This window comes from Dreissena polymorpha, chromosome 11, assembly GCF_020536995.1.
Source record: "Dreissena polymorpha isolate Duluth1 chromosome 11, UMN_Dpol_1.0, whole genome shotgun sequence".
In the NCBI taxonomy this organism is placed as follows: Eukaryota; Metazoa; Mollusca; class Bivalvia; order Myida; family Dreissenidae; genus Dreissena; species Dreissena polymorpha.
In genome coordinates this window covers 46,670,352-46,695,550 of record NC_068365.1, presented here as the reverse complement: position 1 = coordinate 46,695,550, position 25,199 = coordinate 46,670,352, and the positions used below count along the sequence as shown (strand labels likewise).

Sequence of the window (25,199 nt, the reverse complement as noted above, 5' to 3'; positions counted from 1 at the left end):
CCTGTCTGTCTGTCTGTCTGTCTGTCTGTCTGTCTGTCTGTCTGTCTGTCTGTCTGTCTGTCTGTCTGTCTGTCTGTCTGTCTGTCTGTCTGTCTGTCTGTCTGTCTGTCTGTCTGTCTGTCTGTCTGTCTGTCTGTCTGTCTGTCTGTCTGTCTGTCTGTCTCTTTGTCTGCCTGCCTGCCTGCCTCCCTTCCTGGCTGGCTGGCTGGCTATCTGCCTGCATGCCTGCATGCCTGTCTGTCTGTCTGTCTGTCTGTCTGTCTGGCGATCGGTCGGTCGGCACCTTCCTGCCTGCCTGCCTTCCTGCATGCCTGCCTGTTTGTCTGTCTGTCTTTCTGTCTGTCTGTATGTCTGCCTGTCTGGCTGCCTGTCTGTCTGTCTGTCCGTCTGGCGATCGGTCGGTCGGCACCCTTCTGCCTGCCTGCTTGTCTGTCGTTCTGTCTGACGGTCTGTCTGTCTGTCCGTCTGACGATCATTCGGTCGGCGCCTGCCTGCCTGTCTGTCTTTCTGGCTGACGGTCTGTCTGTCTGTCTGTCTGTCCGTCTGGCGATCGGTCGGTCGGCGCCTTCCTGCCTGCCTGCATGCCTGTCTTTCTGTCTGACGGTCTGTTCTTCTGTCTGTCTGTCCGTCCGGCGATCGGTCGGTCGGCACCTGCCTGATTGTCTGTCTTTCTGTCTGAGGGTCTGTCTGTCTGTCTGTCTGTCTTTCTGTCTGTCTGTCTGTCTGTCTGTCTGCCTGCCTGATTGATTGTCAGTCTCTCAATCGACGTTACGAAGCAACGCGGTCCTTTTTAATAATGTTTTATTCGAGCCAGTAAACTGCAACTTCAAATGACAAAGTCGAGAATGTTTTGATATTTTCGAGTTGTAAATTTAGTATTAAACGTCACAAATATATAAGTACGTTTATCTACTAGTCTTTTAACTGATTGCAATAAGACGACTTGAAACGATGACAATAAAAGTGCAAAAATAAGTCAGTTTATGCACCAGGAAAGCAAAGACATTTTACTCGCATCTTATAAACAGTTAAATAACTAAATAGTGATAACACATCTCAAACGCACCATCACAAATTATAAAACAGAAAACTAATAAATCGCTGGAGTGTTTTACCGTCAATTAGTCCTATTATTTTAAAACTGTTCAATTGAAAGCGTTAATTATTCAAATATATTCTATTATTAACCACTCAAGTGTAAACTTACAGATGAATTCACATCTTAAATGCACTGTTTCTTACCAAGACGTGCCTTATTTGCATAGCAACAATTAATTCACATATCGCTAGCGGAACAACTGACAAAATCAAATCCCACTTGCAGAGCTACCGACTGATTCAAATCTCACTTGTAAAGGTAACACTGGAATTAAATTTCAATTACAGAGTTATCAAGTAATTTACATCTCACAAGAAGAATTAACATCTATCACAAATCTCACAAGCAGATAAACCCAGTCCTCATCGGAGGAGGTTAGCGTATGGCTATGATATTAATAAGTAAAAAAATCATTTTGAATGAAAAATAATCAAATTATAACAAAAAATCAACTTCCCTGAAGAAAAAAGTTCACAAGCAAATATATACATAACAAGGTATTCCATTTAAAATCACACGAAAACAGGGTGCCTCGCTTTGAACGCCATAACTTCATCAATTGTGCAGCGATTTCAATGAACTCGTTTTTTTATCGCAGAAATTAATGTCGTGAGTAGCGTACGCGAGTTGTGTATCGTGTTATTTCTTAAAATGAGACCCAGCATTTGTAAAAAAATAGTGCAAGATATGTACATGTTAGAAAGAAAATTCATGTCTGCGTTGAATAAGACCGAGTTCATTTTTTCAGAGAAGTTGAAGTTTTGTTATAATTTGATTATTTTTCATTCAAAATGATGTTTTGATAATTAAACTCACAACCAAACGCTAACAAACTGTTGTTCTCATTTGAAAAAATGGAAACTTAATTTAATTAATTTTCGTAGGATGTTCGCATCGTTAGATGTATACATTGCACAAGACTAATATCAAGAATTATAGCTTGAATAAGGAATGAGGAACTGATTCCGTATTCCTTATTCGGAAAAGGAATAAGGAACAAGAAAAAAAGGAAGGAACAAGAAAAAAAGGAACAAACTTACAAATGGCATTGGACACAGGAATGTCCAAGGTAATAGTATACTACATCATCAGGAATGTTTTGAAAGCAAAACTACGGAAGAAGTGCAAGGTTCATCAGCTCAACATGGCACAGATTCAGAAACACAGGGCCAGGTCTTGGACACTATATATAAAGCTTAAATGTGGCAAGTTGAGACATTTTGTTACTTCTAACGAGGCGATGTTTTATCTTGGTGGAAGTTATGGAAGAAGAAGAGTATGTTAGGTCAGAATGGGAGACAACGTTAAACTGAAATTTGTAAAACGTGATGCGTTAGCCCGTGGCTTAATGGCGTGGGCTGCTGTATCGTCCAGAGGTAAATCGAAGATCAGAATAATTCCAAAAGGGACAAAGTTAAACTCAGAATACTATATCAATAAATTTCTGAAACCATTTATACGAAAGGATGTCCCGAGACTGTTTCGTGACGAGCTCGTGTTATGTAATATTTATATTAATTATAAAGAATATAAACTGTACAAGTATCAACATTTAAATACAAATAGTCGTGAATTTATGTAGTTTTAAATATTAATATTCCAACATTCAATACTTAAACGACTATTAAATATCACATTAAATCTAGATGTGCTTAACATTTGGAGGTGATTAAATGTTTACATACTGCCTTCCCTTTAAAAAGGGTTATATGTTTAATTTTGTTAAAATATCCAATGACAGTTGTATAAATGTCTTTGTCAATAATCATTCTAAAACATAAACGTTCACACGACAAATTAAAACGTAAATTAATGCGCATACTTTTTAAATGACTGCCGTATGATGTGTCAACGCAGGTCAATGCAAACAAGTATGCATATTATGCTATATTTTTCCTTTGTAAACAGTAATTGGGAATAAATATAAATATTGCACGTCCATGTACATATCCTTATGAAAGTAATGCTCACGCGATGTGCTTTAGCTTTTGTTAATAGCAAATTATCAAGCGCGATTATGGAACAATGTTGTTGCATCCCTCATAAACACAGCAACCAAAAAGACGATACAAAAATATACGAGAGAGCCGAACTTCAAAATGAACAAAAGTAATCCGTGTTTTTTCAAGTACATGCACGATTTTCTCGAACCATTGTTGCTTTTAGCAGTTGTGATATATAATTTACTTCAACGTACATGCAACTTGTCAATAATATTCAACATGCCTCAGAAGAAAGGTAGTACAACGGTGAAGGGCATTGTTTTAGGCCTTTTGAGATTCAAATGTAGTTACAGAAGCATTCAAAATGGACTGAAACTGATGGGTCATGCTATTTCTTTGGGAAGTGTACGGAATATTCGACATGACGCTACTTTACAGCGCAGTACAACGCCTGGTGATGCTACAAATTCATCTACAAGTGGACGTCCAAGTACGGTCACAACTGACGTCGTATGCAAAATTCGTCGCTGGATCTCTAAAAATCATTCGGCCGACCCAGAGAAAACTGGCAATGGACACAGGAATGTCCAAGGTAACAGTATACTACATCATCAGGAATGTTTTGAAAGCAAAACTACGGAAGTGCAAGGTTCATCAACTCAACATGGCACAGATTCAGAAGCGAAGAGCAAGGTCTTTGACGCTATACATAAAGCATAAATGTGGCAAGTGGAGAGATTTTTGTTAGCCACAATTCCAAACACACAGTGAACTTTCTAAAAGATCAAAACATTAAGTTCATAACACCCGAGGAATGGATGCCAAAGTCTCAAGATGCGGCCCCAATGGAATTTAGTATATGAGGTATACTAAAACGACGCTAACGGAAACGACAAGTAAACATCTCATTAAATCTATGTTACCAGGCCACATCTAGCGTTAAAATAATGGCATTTGCTATATGAAACATTGATTTCTATATGTATTTATTTTCTATTTCGAAATATTGTACGAAATATATGTTTATTTTGAGTATTTATTGGCTTATGTTGCTCAAAATACAGTTTGAGACTAATACTTTATTAACAATTCATTGAAATTTCGTTTAGGCCCATGATTTTGTTTAATAATGTGTGAAATTGGATAAGTTAATAAATTGGATTGAATGTGATTGTGCAATATTTACTTCACAATAAAATGACTTTCTTTTGCTAACAGGACCTCAAACACGCTCTTTAAAATAATTATTTAAAGTATACATAAATAGTTTGTTACAATTTGGATAAAAAATGCCAAACGTTAAGCTTACAGCAAAACTGAAAAGCGATGTCACAAAATAAGTAAATATTGGGTCTGAAACGAGTTGTCATCTCATACCATATTCTATTGAACGAGTTCAGCAAATGTGTTAGTAAGGGAACGTCGTATAAAAATGGTGCAACAGGTGATAAGATTCGCTATTAATGGTCTTAATCTTAGTATATATTGGCATTTAATATATATTTAAATATCTATAGTAAAATATTGGAGCCCGTTAAATGTTCCAAATAAGAGTAAACCACTGTTAACGATTCTGAAGGCAGATATTCAGAAACTCTAAGAAAACTCCACGTTATTTAAAACATATCGATAATCGCTTAAGGCGTTACAGATACAAAAAACGTGCTCTTTGAATATTCAAAAATTGTGCATACCAGCATCCTGTTCTGCAGTATTCACCCAATCAGACCCAACGGCATTATCTGAAAAAGTTCAAAATAGTTGATCAGTGTCCTAGCTTTCCCAATGTGAAACTAAATGTGTAAAATTACGCAAAAGTTATAAAATGATATACATATTCAGTACAATTTAAATTTTAAAACCTGTTCGAGTCGATTTTATTTCTCTTTTTTCCAATAATGGTCGGACAAGCTATGTGAATATTGGATTCACATAAATACTATTGATTTATTTAAAATGACTATGCAGTGGTGACAAACAACGTTATAGTGCCGAATTATAATGGGTCTATATATAAATTCCTTTATACAGGGTAAATATTATACCGTGTATGTATGTATTAAGGTTTAAGAGCGTAACGGTTCTTTTGCAAATTCAGGCTAGGTAAAAAAAATGTGTGAAAATCAATTTTTAGGTTATATAAAACCTTAACAAATTTCCGAGGAATTTCTTATTTCAATTTTCCCATTTTAAATGCATCACGCTTAATGAAAAACTAAAGTAGTTATCCAATTTTTATTTAAGCCATTAAAACCATCAATGTTCGATCTACTTGAACAATTCACATGAGTAAGATTGTTGTTATTTGTATTCGATGAAATACCTACTATCGCCTTGTTGAGTATCGAATTTGATAAAACCTGTTTGAGAATGAGGGCGCTTTGTTAAGTTGCTTGGGGTCGATGTCTTGCATGATGGACGTTCAAGCCTGGTCTCACAATGCGGGCAGCATTTCCATGTGGACTTTACTTCTTCTTTACAAGATGGGCATCGTATTTCAATCGTTTCCGACTTAGAAGCCATTGGTCCTTCAAGACGAAAATACATTTTTAAGACTAACAAGAATCTCATATTTACTTTCATTTCTTATTTCACACCAAAATAAGTCTATTTACTGGATCAGAAAACACAATTTATCAAATCAAAATACAAATTACATATACCGAAAGTAAAGCAAAAGGATTGTTTGTGATGAGCTCAGATGGACGGACGGACGGACGGAAAGACGGATGGATGGATTGGTGAGTTGGGCAATATTTTGCGTTCAGACGGACAGAAGGATGACTAGATGGAAATATTGATATATTTCGGCACATGTATCATGTATTGTTTACATATAACAACTTAATATATAATTAAATATAACACAATGCATCTAAAATATACACATTAGAGAGGTTAACTAGATATGGGATAAAAAAATATCCATGACATAGCAACTAATAAAAAGGATAACACAAAACGAGCAACAACTTATTCCAGTGTGGTCCTTGTTAATCGATTTTTATCGTTAAAATATGTAATCCATATATTATTTTAATAGTTTTAAAAATATACATATCACAGATATATCAAGAAATAAACTCATCTATGAGCTAGATGGCAAATACAATTATAACTAATTAACAACAAGCAAACTCTAGAAAATCTAGCAGGATATAAGTTTTTGCTTTTAATGGAAATTATTAGGTTATTTAAAATGGTTGGAAGGCTAGCCGAACCACACGGTTACCTCAAACGTTCTTATTACTTGATACGACACCATTAATACAATGGACATGTCCCAATAGGATTAGAACAAAAGACAATGTCTAACATAGTTCTTCTTCCTATAAAAATACAAATACATAATTGAATGATGACACACTAATAACAGCTGGAAATTCTATTGATTTCTGATTGCAATACGGCTTCATTTTCGTTCGGCGAATTTACGACCATGAATAGACTGGTATAATAAGCGAACAGATGTACGTGTGCATTGATGTCAGCAATAAGGTCATTTATAGACTAGAAACATACATGATCCTAAAAGAGAACCTTGAGGTAGAGGTTCACCCTGCCGTGGAACGGTCAATGGAAAGCACTGGACTGACCGGAGTGAAATCAAGCTAATTTTAAACAGACCCGATTCGGGAGAAGAAAAAAAACAAGATTGTTTCATACATTGAACTAATTGAGACAATGAACTTGCCCTTGGTGCGGTAAATAATATGCATTGCAAAACAGTACAACACGTACCTAAATAATTCAAGAATTAACACAATTATGCTTTGAAGTGATAGTTCTTGATGACAACCTTAAAAGATGGAAGATTGTCAATACATGTTTAACCGTTCTGTACCATATGGCATCTAGAAAGCTGAAGGACGTCGAACATGAACCTTGTACCATGTCAATACATGTTTAACCGTTCTGTACCATATGGCATCTAGAAAGCTGAAGGACGTCGAGCATGAACCTTGTACCATGTAGAGATTGAAATTCACTTTCTGGCTAAGTCGTTTTGGTTGTGTGTAGGAATATTCAGTGTCTTGAACATGGAAGTAGTTCATATAGCTACAGGGCCGGATTAAGCTGTTTTGTGGCCCAAGGCTGCATATGTTTCGGGGGCCCCTTCACTCTAGCCCCTTCTGTATTTTGAAAATCATACTTGATACTACAACTACAAAGATCAGAAGAGTTGAATTTGTTCACAGTTTACATAGCTAAACAACTAAGACAATGTATAACTATTTTATTAACTGAACTTAACATGCATGTTACATGTAACAGATTCCAGCCTGTAAGTTTCTTTTACGACAGCTGTGTACCGTCTAGTTCTCGGAGGACTTGGCATTCAGTAGCCAGTTGCCCAATGCTGTCAACCTTTCCTGACTCATAGTGTTCCGTAGATAGTTTTTCACGCGTGATTATGTTAAAAATGACATCCTACCTTGACAGTTATCAACTGGAATTATTCGTAAAGCGATCGTAAAGTTTGGGAAAGTCGTCTGTAATTGACCGCCAACTAACTTAAACAGTTCACTTATGTAGGTGGTGGTTCTGTTTTGGTCCGCTTCTAAGATGGCTTTGAATTAACGAGCTCGTCAATAGAAGATTAGATTCCACTATATGCGTTGCATATTCCCGTAGATCATCCAAAGTGAGAGACACAAACTATGTCATGAAACCAAACAGTTTATCAAGACCAGAATATGCGCTCAACCGCTTGGGTTGTTCAACAATGAGACAATAATGAGTGAATAAAAAAATTGTCGCGTGCACTTACTCCGACTTTGCATCTGGTGTCGTACTCTCGTCACGAAATAGTTTCCGCCGTTTCTTACGCTTATTCGCTTCCTACTATTCGTTGATTGCAACAGATGTTGTCATGACCATACGGGCAAGTCGTATAATAAACAGGGAAACTAATGGTTCTGAATGGATGTACAACACAGAAAGAAAACTGATAGCATAGTAAATCAAAATCAAAGCGAACGAAACGGTTACAATTCGACATACATCGGAAAACTGGTTAAAGTACACAGAAAATTTCTACTGCAATCCCGTTAGAGTCGTTCAATGGCGTAATGAAGAAATACTATACATTGGGAAACTGGTCTGCAGTTGGGGGCCCCTTGAAAATCGGGGGCCCAAGGCTGCAGCCTTGTAAGCCTAGTGGTTAATCCGCGGCCCTGTATAGCTAGGGCCATCTTGAGTTCATGTGTTTAATGTTTATTAAAAATGTTTGCTCATCTCTTTTGCTAACTGATAACCATTGAAGAGATTAAAATTGTTCGTGACCAAGTTAGATAATAAATCTTATTCGCATAATAATTGACTGAACAAGTAGAAACGATTCTGTACCATCACAGAACAGAGCAGAATATGTACAGACCAGATTATTTATACAATTTTATCATTACAAGCCGATTTGGTTTACAAAAATAGAATAAAACGGCACATGGGGTGAAATGTTAGATTTTAACATGTATACATTACTACTATGAATATTCATAAAACATATTCGATTGGTACAAAACAAACATGCTTTACATTGTAAATTATTTTTAAAAAGCAATATATGGACCATTGCTCTGCCTCCTGGCGGCCATTTTTTTTTCAACAGACCGGAACCGTTTTCAAACTCATATAAGATATCATAAGAACAAATGTTCTAACCAAGTTTCATAACGTTTTGACAATATATGTGACATCTATAGAGTTAACAAGGTTTTACTGTTGCAATAGTTTGAAAAATGCCCCGACCCTGGCGGTCATATTTTTCATCCAACCGTAACCATTTTATCTACTCGTCCAAGATATCATTAGGACAAATATTCTGACTAAGTTTTATTTAGATCGAACAACAAATGTGGCCACTAGAATGTTTACCAGGTTTTACTTAAGCGTTATAAGGAAAAATACCCCGCCCCGTGACGGCCACGTTTTTCAACAAACAGGAACCATTTTTAAAACTCATCCAAGATATCATTGGGATGAATCTTCTTACCAAGTTTCAATAAGACTGGACATTACATGTGGTCTTTAGAGTTTTACAAAGGTTTTACTTAAGCCATAAAAGGAAAATACCCCGCCCCCTGGGGGCCATGTTTTTCAACCAACCGAAACCATTTTCGATCTCGTCCAAGATATCATTGGGACAAATTTTCTGATCAAGTTTCATGAAGATTGGACAATAAATGTGGCCTCTAGAGTGTTAACAAGTCATATGTTGACGCCACACGACGCAAGACGGACACAAGGCTACCACAAAAGCTCACCATGAGCATATTGTTTTCAGCAGGGGTGAGCCAAAAAAGATAAATAAGTGAAAGCGTAAACTAGGAGAAAAAAAAGTACTAAACCGCTAGTTACAGTAAAACTGCGATAAGCACAGCCGTGTGTACCCTTTTTGTATTTATGACATGTATGTAGTGTTATGTTGTATTTTGCATATTTTATTAAACATATCTTTAATTAAGATAACTTTGTAAGCGACCTGTAGGTCCATCATGCTTGGTGCTTTACCACTATTGTTAAATGCACCAGCCACAATGATAAATAGGTCACGGGTTCGATCCCCACCGTGGGAGCGTTCTTTAGATCTCCCCAAAAGACACCAAGTACTGGTTCTAGGCCCAGGAAACGGACTCGAGAGCGTTTATATAAGCCTTAGGCTTTCGATGCAATCGAGCTAAAATAAATAGGTTTAAACTAAATACATAACTTACTCACTCTCTTACTTACTTTCTTCACATGTCGGACACTTTCCCTCCTGGATTTATGCCCTGTCAATTCAATATGCATATAAGTAAAATGCATACGGTATTACAAACGGGGAGAACCCACACATTTTATAACCACAAGAAAACACGAAATGACAATTGAACGACAACAAGATGATATGTAAGTATATTCATCACTAACCTGGTGTTCTTTTTAACAGTACCATCATTTGTGTATGTCTATAAAATACACCAGCTTATATCGAGTCGAATATAAATGTATATTCCATTCAGATAAAATGGTTTATATGATAAATTATATCATCACTATCAAAAAGATGTATAGCAAGATACGTGCATTAATTCTTTACATTAGTTTTGCTTCAACACATGTTATCAGATTTCGATAAATAATCACTTGTCACATGACTAACATGTCGTACCAAGTGTATCGAAATACGCATGTTCAATTATGCATGATAAAGACCGTTGTTTTAAAACCAATCCCCTGAACGCTTTGTTATGTTAATTCTTTTTCATTATACCTTTCGGAGGAAATAGCGCGACGTTAAAAGAAAACGGCAATTGTGAATTGACGCTCGAAGAGAAAAAAAAAGAATCTTGCATAACCTCGCAATTAGAAGAAATATCTATCCAAGAAACAATCTCATGACGCTGGTACTATTAGTCTTTTCCGCTGGGTAAGTTCCGTTCTGTGCAACAGGAAAATCGAAAAGCTCAGGTAACCTGCGAAGGAAGATAATAGAGAAAGTAAATGTCGATATGGGAAACTTTGTTATAAGAATAAAGATGATTAAATATATATTAGAAAATAGTTCATAGAACTTTTATCATACGGACATAAAATATTTCGTAAAACATCAAAAAGACAACGCTAATAGTTTTACCTTTGAACATTAAAAAATGTTATAAACAGATGTTATTACGTTAGACCAACAATGTAACTATGTTTACCTTAGCATATGTTATCATGTTATAGACCAACGAAGTGACTTGTAACAGATAGTAGAATAATAAGTTACCGGAATGCAAAAATAGACACCTAGGGTTAATATGATTGTGTTACAGACTAATATTATAATGTGTACGTCAAACGAATATTTCCATTAAGGATGCTATACATAACAGATACCAAAATAATTAGTATACATATTAGAAACCTAAATTATTAATTATCAGAATGCAACTTCAATATCTCTAGAATTATTGCTAATAAACACCAAAACACACATCATGCAGTGCCGGATTTAGCACTAGGCTAACCAGGCTGCAGCCTTGGGCCTCCGATTGTTAAGGGTCCCCAACGACAGGCCAGTTTCCCAATGTATTATCTTTTGTATGACGCTATTTAACGACTCTTTCGGGATGCAATATACATTTTCTGTGTGATTTTACCAGTTTCCCGATGTATATTCAATTGTAACCGTTTAGTTCGCTTTGATTTACTATGCTATCAATTTTCTTTCTGTGTTGTATATCCATTCAGAACCATTAGTTTCTCTGTTTATTATACGACTTTCCTATATGGTCATAACAACATCTGGACCGTTAAGGTCGCTTTGATTTACTATGCTATTTGGATGCACCAGTGGGGGCCTATTAAGATATGTAGCACAAAATTGCTTCTTTGTGTTATCTGGCCTCTGATGAATATATCCAATAGTACCGGAGCCAATCACTGGCTTCCTTATGTTGTTAACACCGTGTCACGGTTTTCAAGCTTAATTTATCCTCTTTTTATAACCTGCACAATTTTGTTCACGTATCAATTCTCGATAAGTCTACGGACAGATTACCACACTAACCCATAGGATATTTGACTGACTTATCGGATTACTGTCACGAGCAACAAGGGTATCTCACTGTTTCTGAATATTCTACAACTCCGATCACATACACGAATATTGGTTGAATATACATAAACAGTCAGGAAAGGTTGACAGACTTTGGGGCTACTTTATATGGAATGTCAAGTCAGCAGAGAACTAGACTTCAAACAGCTGATCGATGACTTTGGCCAGCTAAAGTGTCGAAGAAGAGTCTTATAGGCTGGAATCTGTTACATGTAATATCTGTATGCATGCGAAATAAACCGCGTCATGTTTAACACGTTTATCATTGCATAAACCACAACATTGCTTTCACATCGTTCATTTTTAAATCATAAGCTGAAATCATGTACGTAAAATACTTGTAAAACATACCTAACTTTATTCCCTCATGAAAAAAAGTCAAACTTAAACAAGTTTGTACACAACGTAAGTAATGGTATGTCCCACCTGTATGACTAATGCATACGTGTCCAAGTGTTGCACTGTTTTGTTTAAACAGGACACACGAATTTACATGTAAGGTTGATAACGAATCCAAGTACTTCAGACATGCGATCTTCATTTGACGAGATTAATCTGCGAACGCATCAATGTTGGGATAGCTTACCGTACTGCGGGATGAAGAGTTGTAAAACTTTATCTGAACACTCTTGGGTAGCCTATCAAAAGTTTACAATACGGAACATCTGCGTGAATGCGGGTTACGAGTTAAACTATTGTAACTAATAAAGAAATGTTAAACAAATACAACAGTTCCCCTATCCCCTCGATTTGTGTGTGATTTTTGTGGATAGTAATACTGTTTTGCTAAGGCTATAATTATGAAATAAAATTAGTTGTTTGCAAGCGGACGGCTACAACAACTACTAATATAACCGGGATTAGTTTTTTTTTGTATCTTTTCTTCTGTCTCATATTAAAGAAACGTCCAAGATTGCAAGTTTTCTTTCCTGCATACATTGATTATCAGCTGATCAGGGCCTGCAGTATTGGTAGTAGCAGTAGCAGCAGTAGCCGTAGCAGTAGTAGTAGTAGCAGTAGTAATAGTAGTAGTAGTAGTAGTAGTAGTGTAGTAGTAGTAGTAGTAGTAGTAGTAATAGCAGTAGTAGTAGTAGTAGTAGTAGTAGTAGTAGTAGTAGTAGTAGTAAATAGTAGTAGTAGTATATGTAGTAGTAGTAGTAGTAGTAGTAGTAGTAGTAGTAGTAGTAGTAGTAGTAGTAGTAGTAGTAGTAGTATAGTAGTAGTAGTGTAGTCGTAGTAGTATAGTAGTAGTATAAGTAAAGAATTAGTAGGTAGTAGTAGTAGTATTAGTAATAGTAGTAGTAGTAGTAGTAGTATAGTAAGAGTAGTAGTCGTAGTAGTAGTAGTAGTAGTAGTAGCAGTAGTAGTAGTAGTAGTAGTAGTAGTAGTAGTAGTAGTAGTAGTAGTAGTAGTAGTAGTAGTAGTAGTAGTAGTAGTAGTAGTAGTAGTAGTAGTAGTAGTCGTAGTAGTAGTAGTAGTAGTAGTAGAAGTAGTAGTAGTAGTAGTAGTGGTAGAAGTAGTAGTAGTAGCAGTAGAAGTAGTAGTAGTAGAAGTAGTAGTAGTAGTAGTAGTAGTCGTAGTAGTAGTAGTAGTAGTAGTAGTAGTAGTAGTAGTAGTAGTAGTAGTAGTAGTAGAAGAAGTAGTAGTAGTAGTAGTAGTAGTAGTAGTAGTAATAGTAAAAGAAGAAGCAGCAGTAGTAGTAGTAGTAGTAGTAGTAGTTGTAGTAGTAGTAGTGGTAGCAGTAGTAGTAGTTGTAGGAGGAGGAGGAGGATGAGGAGGAGGAAGAGAAGGAGGAGGAAGAGGAAGAGGAGGAGGAGAAGGAGGAGTAGGAGTAGTAGTAGTAGGAGTAGTAGTAGTAGTGGTACAACTACGACTACTACTACTATTTGCTTGCCTTGTGATGTGTCAGAACCAAGCCATCTGTCTTCTTTTGACGGTCGCCAGGAGGAGTTGCTGTCGGCCAACACTTGCTGCTGTCATGTTTCAGACGAACTCGTCGGTCTTGTACTTCATGTAGGAGACGCAGAGCAGTCTTAGTAGACACTTGTATTCACAGGCCTGTATCCTGCGCTCTGTGAACGCGTAGCGCGTCCAGATCTGGATGGTTATTTCGAGGGACTTGAGTCTTAACTTTATTAGGCAGCTTATGGCGCTGCGTGTCAACAACCTGTTCAGTCTGGCCATGGCCGGAATCACGAAGGCAATTATAATGTGTACCTCAGCTATACTGTTTTATTCGCTGGACACGTTTTGCAAAATTGCCATCTCGTCTAGCTTCCTGTCATTCATGGTGATGTCTGCGCTTGTGTGTACGTGCTGTTCACCACTGTGACATATCTGGTCTGACCTCCATCCAGTATCCTCATGCTCATCCAGAAAGTCTGTTGGTTAGGTATTGGGGTTCACTGTGGTGCCACTCATTAGGTCAATGTCATCAGCCAATCTCGAGTTAGAAAAGGGAAAATGTTGAACAGGACGGAGGAGAGCAGTTATCTATGCCGGATGCTCACTGATGTCCTAAAGAAGTAAATCGAGTGTCCATTAAGAAAGACTGCTCTGATTGCGTTTCAAAAACGTGTTTAAATGACTTCCAACAGCCCTTCTACGATCTTGACACTTATGAGATCTTGTCATAGGCCAACATGTCACACGCGGTCCAAAAGTTTTAGAATAATTGAAGTTGTGAAAGAGCTCACGTTGGTTTTGCAGACGTTTCTCAAAGATAACTCTGCAGTTTAAGATCTATTCCACTGTGCTATGCTCAGCTCTGAATCTATCCTGCTCTTCCGCGAACAATTCCTCTGTAGGCTTTTATACCGTTGAGGATGATGCGCGGCATGACTTTGGTGGGATGGCTGATGGGGGTGATGCTGCTATATATCTGGCACACCTAGAGGTTTCCCTTTTTGGTAGGGTGTGATTCGAAACTGTGTTCACACTTTGGTCATTTTCTCCACCCAGATCTTCTGGAATAGTACCGCCAATTCTGCAGTCGTTGCCTCTCTTACATGCTTAACAAGCTCAAAAGGGAAGTTGTCGATTTCCCGGAAATGTACCTGTCTTCAGACTCCTCACTTCCTACTCCATCTCTTATTGACGTAATTTCGACGTCCGTTTATGGTCTAGGATTGTTCATTAGGAAACAGTGGCCTGGTCTATGAGGATTGTTAAAGAAGTCCCTGCAATATTCAGTCCACCTGTTTAGGAATGCGGAACTCTCGGTCAGAGATTCCCGTTTGCGTCTCCGATATAATACTGGCATTAGACTGTATTTGTGAAGGTCTTCTTACTGCCTTCTTTCTCTGTGGTCATCTATTTAAAAATGTTGTTGCATTGCATTTTAAGCCTCTTCTTTTAAGGCTCTGTCATTGTGTTCTTCACCTCCATGTTCGCTTTCTGTTACTCTGTCCTGGAAGTATGGATGTTGTTTTTCTCTTGCCTTCGAACTAACCAAACGTGCTTATTGTAAGTGCAATTTGGGTGCCTCGAGCATAATAATCTATGTCAGCCGTCTATTACATCGGTCGAATGTTACTGATGTTGTCTACACGTTTTCTGCATCATTGAATCAGTACATTAAGCGATTCAGCGAATCAACAATTAGCACGTGCAGACGTACACGATTGACTAATCAAAAATTGAATAGAAGCTAATTTACTTTAATGCATATTAACCTGTCAGTTTAAAATGTACTATTTTGTCGGAAAGAAGAACACTCTTTGCATGAATTTGGATGTGAAGGGATAAAGAAAGGTCCAATCATGTAGCTATTTGACTGCATTTATATATTAAGAAAAATACATTATAACAAATAGAAAATTGGACTGGAATTCACATATGGCGTTGTTGTTAAGTATTTCATTCCATGTTGTTATACGGATAGATTGACATTAAAGGAAAGGGACGGACTTGCCCTATTCACCTTGTAACAAAATGCAGTTAATGCGAGTCACGTCATTTTGGAAATATGCGAATGACGTGTAATCGAACGATTATGTGACAGCTATTTGTTCTTATAGCATCATAACATGTATAGTGTTTAATTTAGCATTGACTAAGCTTACTATGATTGTTGGCTTATTAACATGTAAACAACCTGAAGGTGATTTCGCTACACCACTGCTTACCTTTTCTTCTTCTTTCGTCCCCTTTTCGCATGTGAAGGGTATTTATTTCCTGCCATTAGTTCTGTTAACATGAAAACATATCTAATGCCAATTTTGTTTGGAGACATACGGATTCCACAAAAACGGCCAATGTAGCCAATGCTGCTTACGTCTTATATTGCTTTCACATACCTATTTAAGTCATTTTCAATCCATTACAATTCACATGTGAATGTAAGATTGGGCGATGTCGAAGGATCATCTTTTCGTTCAAGATGTTTTCAATGCGAGTCTTTTCTATTACTAAATATCAATTAATAAGAACTGCCAAGTCATTCTAAGGTATATAATCTCCCTAAAAAAAATAACTGTTCAGATTTTTATCGACACATTTTACAGGTTTAATATTGCTTATTTATTTAAGTTGCATGTAAGAATCTTATATCGTGGTTTGCATTTGTAAAAACGTAATATGCCAATATTCACTGCAGTGAGAGCTTCACAAACATTTTTATGGCCTTTTTATATCTTTACAACTATAACGAAAGTACGAAAACAAACGTATTTTTTTTTCGAGACTTTTAATCAATTGAATACACAAAAAGTCCAAAATAATATGTCCGGAAATTTGAAAGCACGCAATATAAAGCGAAAATGATTTTGTGCGATACTTCTACTAATAACGGTGTTTTCAACTGATGGTGAGGTAAGAAAGCGCGTGCTTGTTAAATATCGCATCATTTACATTTTTTAAATTTAAAAAATGTGTGCAGTTAATTTTGAATCATGTCATGTGTAATTTTTAAATCTGTATTATTTGTTTCATAGAAAATTACGTCAATAATGAATTTCGTCGATCGTTTAAAAAATACCATCGAGCACAGTATGAATCTGTAATTACTTCATATTTTATTTACTATTATTTTGGTTATTTGATGTCGTCGTTACACCTGCAAATCAATCATGAACTGTGTTTTATAGTTTTTTTGAAGTTATAGTTTTGATAAATTGAGTCTTAGATAAAAACAATTGCTTATCACAGATAATGTGCATACCATTCTATGTAAAAGGCAACCTTCACATAATTATCACATTTGACCCTAATTTACATCATAACGGAGTTCAATGTACGACGTAACTATTCGAATTTTATTGTATAATGCATTAATACTTAGGTATCGGTCCAAACATGTTATAGCGATCATCGGCTTGTTATATCACAATCGGAAGATTCCGAGTCAATCGATTAAGGCAAACATAATACAATTCTATGACAATGTGTAATATTAAATGCCAAAATTCAATATACATTATTTATTAGCCAAAATATCGATGTCTAAAAATAATATATAAATATCTTGTTCATACAATTCATATGATGTGCCAATTGTCTATCGTTTTAATATGCTTTCAATTTTTTCGTTAGGTTTAACCACATTTAACATATAATTCTTTGTTACGAATACATGCTCAGAACTTCACATATTCCCGTTCCGATTTTGAACAGTTGTGACAAAATTGAAAGCAAAGATATGGCCCATAATTGCACAGCTTCGATTTTAATCTATATCGGGACCGTGATAGCGCGGGCAACGGACGTGTTTTTTTTTGCTTTGTCGGACTTTGAAATAAATTTAAATTGAACTGAATATTATTGTGTGTTAAATATTTGTACTATGTTAATAATTATTATTTTGTGTAAGTTTTGATTGGCCGAAATAGTAATAATAAAAGTAAAGACAGAAATAACAGTTGAAATGACAGTGTTATTCTGAACATTGAAAAACTGTTAAAACACATAGGTCCGTGCAGTGAAAAACATATTTCAGACACTTCTTTTGATTTAGTACTCAGACTTACAAACTCTTTGTTATATGGTGAGAAATATAGTGATACAACTAATACAAGCATGTTTCTAAACAACCACGAACCCTGAAATTCGCCATCGGATTTCACCATGGCCGTAGTGCAATCAACATTGCTGGATGTTATGAATGCTCTAGGAGTAATAAGTGGGCTACTTACTGAAGTTGAGCAAAATTACAGTGTCCAGACAACACGGATCAACGTCTCGCGGAAAATTGAAAAGGACATTAAAAGTGTTTGGATGGCTCTTTACGGTAGAGTAGAGTCAAAGGGTTGATGAGCGCGTGTCGCTGTTTCACATCACAGAGGGGCGGGCGTTTCGGCGGAACAGGTATGAAGAAGGATCGAATACCGTAAATTGTTGCGAAAGCCTCTGCGATGAACTTGTGTATGAAATTAATTTCGAGAGGGTTCAAAGGTTTCCGGGGGAGCCTACCCATGGGAAAATTCGACAAATAATAGAAAAGGTTACTATTTGCAAGGACAAGGAAATAGTGAGACGGCAGTGGAAACCTCTGAATAGGACAATATTAAATGTGTTTGAATAGTTTTTTCCGGAAGTGGTTACCATACGTCTTAAGCTGCTTCCGAAGATGAAAGAGGTCCAGCGCCAAAGGCAAGCGATCGTGGATCACGTATGACACCCTGTACGTTGACGGCCGACCAGTGCGCGATTATTTACACCATAATTTGCATTTTTTTCGCGGAATGTAAATGTCTTACAAAATGTAAGAAAATTAATCCATCCGTTGTTAACATTTGGACTGCTCATTAAATATATTATATATTGCGTATGAATCATGAACGGAGAGTTAAAGTGATATCGATTTGAGTGGACACATTTCTTGTAACTTCTTTAGAAAATTCCAGTATAGAAAATATCGCAGTAATAGCGGTAGCATTCTTATATACTATATGTTTATTAAAGAAGATTTGCTGACTGTGTTGTTATTATAAAAAAATCATTTTAGATACATACAATTATCTAGTTAAAATTGGATCACACATTAGATATTTTAGAAAATGATATTACTTATTTTTCTGAATAAGTTTATGTTGCTTGCGATCTCAATAGATGAGTTGGTAATAAATATGAATATATTTTACCTGATAAAAATACTGTTAATGATGATGCTCATTACTAACGCCTCAGTAGATAGTTCACTTAATAATCATGGAGTATAAATACTTGATGTATGTTAATCCACATGTCTGCGTATTGTTAATGGTAGAGTTTGGCAATAGCTGTAAGCGATCTGTCATGGAGTATTTTATTTTTTGACAATCGAATACAGTTTTACACGTTTTTTCCTCCAGATTTTACCGTTCATGATATAAACGTATTAAGTGATCACCTCCAGTTACATTTTAATTATTATGTAATAACGCCTCGTCTGAGTATCAGATTAATGCCAAAGACAAATAAATAAGTGAAACGATGCGTTACGTGTGGCAATTTCGGTCAGGGATTTTTTGTATGAAACCTGTATTTAATTCCATTGTGAACCATATTGATTGCTCAAGTAGAATGTCAATTAATGACATGTTGAATTACTGAAACCATCCGCAGTGTTGCTGATCCGTAATTTTCTAAAACGTATTTATAAAATTAACCTTAGCCAGGGCTTTTTTCCTGATTTTGTGAAGCGGCACTGCCTCCCTAAGTTTGTGAAAAAATGAGGCGCGAACTTTTTTAAATTGTGAAAAAATGAGTCGCGAACTTCTGAAAATGGTGAAAAAACGAGTCGTGAACTTGTAAACATTGTGAAATTCAGTTGGTAAAAGAATTTGTATAGCAAAAGCATGTTTAATACTTGCATCATATTAAATTGTCTATAATTATAATCATATTTTTATTGTCTTGACACTTTCTTTCAACAAATAACCACTTACATTTAATCAAATCTAATCAACAATATATTGACTGGTAAACTCTATCTAACACCATAGAAAAGCATAATCCATGTCAATATCTTGTCTCGCTTATGTTAAATATTAAACCAAATTGTAGTTATGAATTGTGAAATTGCCATTTTTGACAGTTTTAAGCCCCAAAAGTCAAATTTTCACAGTTACAAATGGCCTTTTTTTGTTAAGTATTGTTTGTGAAATAGCCGTCCACGGCGATTCTCTAAGGAACAAAAAGCCGGGCTTGTTTCCTTGTCAATAGCCGTGTAAAGAATTCAAAATGATTTGATGGTTTTTTAATCAGTTAAATTGAGAGAACGTCTATTTAAAAGTAAAAGGTATAAAAAGGACTTAATCCGCAAGACGAAAGCCTGTTGCTTTAGAGTTTAGACACAACATCTTGGATATTGAACATTTGAGAAAACACAAACCAAGAAACATAGGGCGATCTTTCAAAGATATTTCCATAAAAATATATCCTTAGAGTCACAGTTCGTGTCGGTCGAATCTGGCTGACGTTGGGGTCACATTCCGTGTTGGTCTAAGTGTCTCTGGCTCATTTGGAAATGTGACCATGAAATCGACCTTGATTGTATTGGAAACTGCTGGTAAAAGGCTTGACCATACGCGTATGTAACTGCGCATTCCGAAATCTGACCATGAAATCAACCACGATTTTCTTGCAAACTGATGGGTTTTAAGGCATGACCCCATACGCGTAGAGGGGTGGTATTGGGCGTCTGGGACAGCAACGTCATTTCATTTTTACCAGCAACGTCATTTATATACAGTAAAATTACTGTGAAAATAACAAAAATGAAAATGACTTAAGTATTTTCTTTCTCATATAGAAAACAACACAACCATCGGTAATTGTATTATGTCGTGTTACGGAGAAGAGGAAGATTGGGAACGTTGGGATTGGGAAAGTCGGCAACGTGATGATTTAATACAAGCTGAACACCTACAAAGACTAGCCGAATGGGCGGTTGCTGATGCTGGTGATGTTTCTGTTGTTAATGTTGAAGAAGTTGGTCCCTATGATGGTGACAATGATGGTACTAACCCTTGGAATGGTTTTGAATGGGAAGAGATGGGTCTAGCTGATGCTGGTGATGTAACTGTTGTTAATGTTGAAGAAATTGGTCCCTATGATGGTGACTATGATATTGCTAACCCTTGGAATGGTTTTGAATGGGAAGAGATGGGTATAGCTGATGCTGGTGATGTAACTGTTGTTAATGTTGAAGAAGCTGGTCCCTATGATGATGACTATGATGGTACTAACCATTGGAATGGTTTTGAATGGGAAGAGAAGGGTCTAGCTGATGCTGGTGATGTAACTGTTGTTAATGTTGGAGAAGTTGGTCCCTATGATGGTGACTATGATGGTGCTAACCCTTGGAATGGTTTTGAATGGGAAGAGATGGGTCTAGCTGATGATCAACGACGACAAGCCGAAGAGGTCGCTGCTGGTGATGCTGCTGAGTATGCTAATGGGGAAAATTGGAATTTGGAAAGTCGGCAACTTGATGATTTAGTACAAGCTGAACACCTACAAAGACTAGCCGAAGGTGTCGCTGCTGGTGATGCTGCTGAGGATGCTGATGAGAATGTTGACTTGGATGATTTTTTGATCGGGAAGACTATATTTATCATGACGAGGATGATAATGATGATGCTGATGGTAGAGAGGCGTTGTTACAATTAGAGATAGCAGACGCAGTCCTTTTACACTTTGAAGACAATGTGCCTAGAGCGGCTTAAAAAAAAACGCACAAACCGATCGAACTGTTATGCTTTAAAAACGGACTCGGACACCCTATGAACTATAAAAAATTTGCCTACGCAGCTAAAAATGAAAATGACGTTAAAAAATAATTTCTCATAATAAAAACATGCGATACACAAAAAAGTATTGATAAATTTGCTAAACGACAACAACATTGCTATTGATATTGACATGGATTATGCTTTTCTATGGTGTTAGATAGAGTTTACCAGTCAATATATTGTTGATTAGATTTGATTAAATGTAAGTGGTTATTTGTTGAAAGAAAGTGTCAAGACAATAAAAATATGATTATAATTATAGACAATTTAATATGATGCAAGTATTAAACATGCTTTTGCTATACAAATTCTTTTACCAACTGAATTTCACAATGTTTACAAGTTCACGACTCGTTTTTTCACCATTTTCAGAAGTTCGCGACTCATTTTTTCACAATTTAAAAAAGTTCGCGCCTCATTTTTTCACAAACTAAGGGAGGCAGTGCCGCTTCACAAAATCAGGAAAAAAAGCCCTGGCTAAGGTTAATTTTATAAATACGTTTTAGAAAATTACGGATCAGCAACACTGCGGATGGTTTCAGTAATTCAACATGTCATTAATTGACATTCTACTTGAGCAATCAATATGGTTCACAATGGAATTAAATACAGGTTTCATACAAAAAATCCCTGACCGAAATTGCCACACGTAACGCATCGTTTCACTTATTTATTTGTCTTCAGCATTAATCTGATACTCAGACGAGGCGTTATTACATAATAATTAAAATTTAACTAGAGGTGATCACTTAATACGTTTATATCATGAACGGTAAAATCTGGAGGAAAAAACGTGTAAAACTGTATTCGATTGTCAAAAAATAAAATACTCCATGACAGATCGCTTACAGCTATTGCCAAACTCTACCATTAACAATACGCAGACATGTGGATTAACATACATCAAGTATTTATACTCCATGATTATTAAGTGAACTATCTACTGAGGCGTTAGTAATGAGCATCATCATTAACAGTATTTTTATCAGGTAAAATATATTCATATTTATTACCAACTCATCTATTGAGATCGCAAGCAACATAAACTTATTCAGAAAAATAAGTAATATCATTTTCTAAAATATCTAATGTGTGATCCAATTTTAACTAGATAATTGTATGTATCTAAAATGATTTTTTTTATAATAACAACACAGTCAGCAAATTCTTCTTTAATAAACATATAGTATATAAGAATGCTACCGCTATTACTGCGATATTTTCTATACTGGAATTTTCTAAAGAAGTTACAAGAAATGTGTCCACTCAAATCGATATCACTTTAACTCTCCGTCCATGATTCATACGCAATATATAATATATTTAATGAGCAGTCCAAATGTTAACAACGGATGGATTAATTTTCTTACATTTTGTAAGACATTTACATTCCGCGAAAAAAATGCAAATTATGGTGTACATAATCGCGCACTGGTCGGCCGTCAACGTACAGGGTGTCATACGTGATCCACGATCGCTTGCCTTTGGCGCTGGACCTCTTTCATCTTCGGAAGCAGCTTAAGACGTATGGTAACCACTTCCGGAAAAAACTATTCAAACACATTTAATATTGTCCTATTCAGAGGTTTCCACTGCCGTCTCACTATTTCCTTGTCCTTGCAAATAGTAACCTTTTCTATTATTTGTCGAATTTTCCCATGGGTAGGCTCCCCCGGAAACCTTTGAACCCTCTCGAAATTAATTTCATACACAAGTTCATCGCAGAGTCTTTCGCAACAAATTACGGTGTTCGATCCTTCTTCATACCTGTTCCGCCGAAACGCCCGCCCCTCTGTGATGTGAAACAGCGACACGCGCTCATCAACCCTTTGACTCTACTCTACCGTAAAGAGCCATCCAAACACTTTTAATGTCCTTTTCAATTTTCCGCGAGACGTTGATCCGTATTGTCTGGACACTGTAATTTTTGCTCAACTTCAGTAAGTAGCCCACTTATTACTCCTAGAGCATCCATAACATCCAGCAATGTTGATTGCACTACGGCCATGGTGAAATCCGATGGCGAATTTCAGGGTTCGTGGTTGCTTAGAAACATGCTTGTATTAGTTGTATCACTATATTTCTCACCATATAACAAAGAGTTTGTAAGTCTGAGTACTAAATCAAAAGAAGTGTCTGAAATATGTTTTTCACTGCACGGACCTATGTGTTTTAACAGTTTTTCAATGTTCAGAATAACACTGTCATTTCAACTGTTATTTCTGTCTTTACTTTTATTATTACTATTTCGGCCCATCAAAACTTACACAAAATAATAATTATTAACATAGTACAAATATTTAACACACAATAATATTCAGTTCAATTTAAATTTATTTCAAAGTCCGACAAAGCAAAAAAAACACGTCCGTTGCCCGCGCTATCACGGTCCCGATATAGATTAAAATCGAAGCTGTGCAATTATGGGCCATATCTTTGCTTTCAATTTTGTAACAACTGTTCAAAATCGGAACGGGAATATGTGAAGTTCTGAGCATGTATTCGTAACAAAGAATTATATGTTAAATGTTGTTAAACCTAACGAAAAAATTGAAAGCATATTAAAACGATAGACAATTGGCACATCATATGAATTGTATGAACAAGATATATATATATTATTTTTAGACATCGATATTTTGGCTAATAATTAATGTATATTGAATTTTGGCATTTAATATTACACATTGTCATAGAATTGTATTATGTTTGCCTTAATCGATTGACTCGGAATCTTCCGATTGTGATATAACAAGCCGATGATCGCTATAACATGTTTGGACCGATACCTAAGTATTAATGCATTATACAATAAAATTCGAATAGTTACGTCGTACATTGAACTCCGTTATGATGTAAATTAGGGTCAAATGTGATAATTATGTGAAGGTTGCCTTTTACATAGAATGGTATGCACATTATCTGTGATAAGCAATTGTTTTTATCTAAGACTCAATTTATCAAAACTATAACTTCAAAAAAACTATAAAACACAGTTCATGAATGATTTGCAGGTGTAACGACGACATCAAATAACCAAAATAATAATAAATAAAATATGAAGTAATTACAGATTCATACTGTGCTCGATGGTATTTTTTAAACGATCGACGAAATTCATTATTGACGTAATTTTCTATGAAACAAATAATACAGATTTTAAATTACACATGACATGATTCAAAATTAACTGCACACATCTTTTAAATTTAAAAAATGTAAATGATGCGATATTTAACAAGCACGCGCTTTCTTACCTCACCATCAGTTGAAAACACCGTTATTAGTAGAAGTATCGCACAAAATCATTTTCCCTTTATATTGCGTGCTTTCAAATTTCCGGACATATTATTTTGGACTTTTTGTGTATTCAATTGATTTAAAGTCTCGAAAAAAAAATACGTTTGTTTTCGTACTTTCGTTATAGTTGTAAAGATATAAAAAGGCCAAAAAAATGTTTGTGAAGCTCTCACTGCAGTGAATATTGGCATATTACGTTTTTACAAATGCAAACCACGATATAAGATTCTTACATGCAACTTAAACAAATAAGCAATATTAAACCTGTAAAATATGTCGATCAAAATCTGAACAGTCATTTTTTTCTAGGGAGATCATTTACCTTAGAATGACTTGGCAGTTCTTATTAATTGATATTTAGTAATAGAAAAGACTCCCATTGAAAACATCTTGAACGAAAAGATGATCCTTCGACATCGCCCAATCTTACATTCACATGTGAATTGTAATGGAATGAAAATGACTTAAATAGGTATGTGAAAGCAATATAAGACGTAAGCAGCATTGGCTACATTGGCCGTTTTTGTGGAATCCGTATGTCTCCAAACAAAATTGGCATT

General features: G+C 35.9%; 1 protein-coding gene across 22 annotated transcripts in view; it reads right to left on the bottom strand.

Moving 5' to 3' along the window:
• LOC127849544 (T-cell-specific guanine nucleotide triphosphate-binding protein 2-like) overlaps positions 1-25,199 on the bottom strand; it is a 183,452-nt gene that overhangs the window by 11,731 nt on the left and 146,522 nt on the right. For 2 of the 22 annotated variants that reach the window (XM_052382187.1, XM_052382188.1), the window contains exons 1-3: positions 11,978-12,209; positions 5,403-5,570; positions 4,737-4,784 (exon numbers count right to left, since the gene is read on the bottom strand). In XM_052382187.1, coding sequence (XP_052238147.1) covers positions 4,737-4,784; positions 5,403-5,570; positions 11,978-12,167 — 406 coding nt within the window. In that variant the 5' untranslated portion in view covers positions 12,168-12,209. Of the gene's footprint in view, positions 1-4,736; positions 4,785-5,365; positions 5,571-6,886; positions 7,176-9,758; positions 9,816-9,954; positions 9,993-10,382; positions 10,500-11,977; positions 12,214-25,199 lie in introns of those variants that run through there. The other 20 variants (XM_052382192.1, XM_052382190.1, XM_052382191.1 and 17 more) reach the window with 20 other exon arrangements.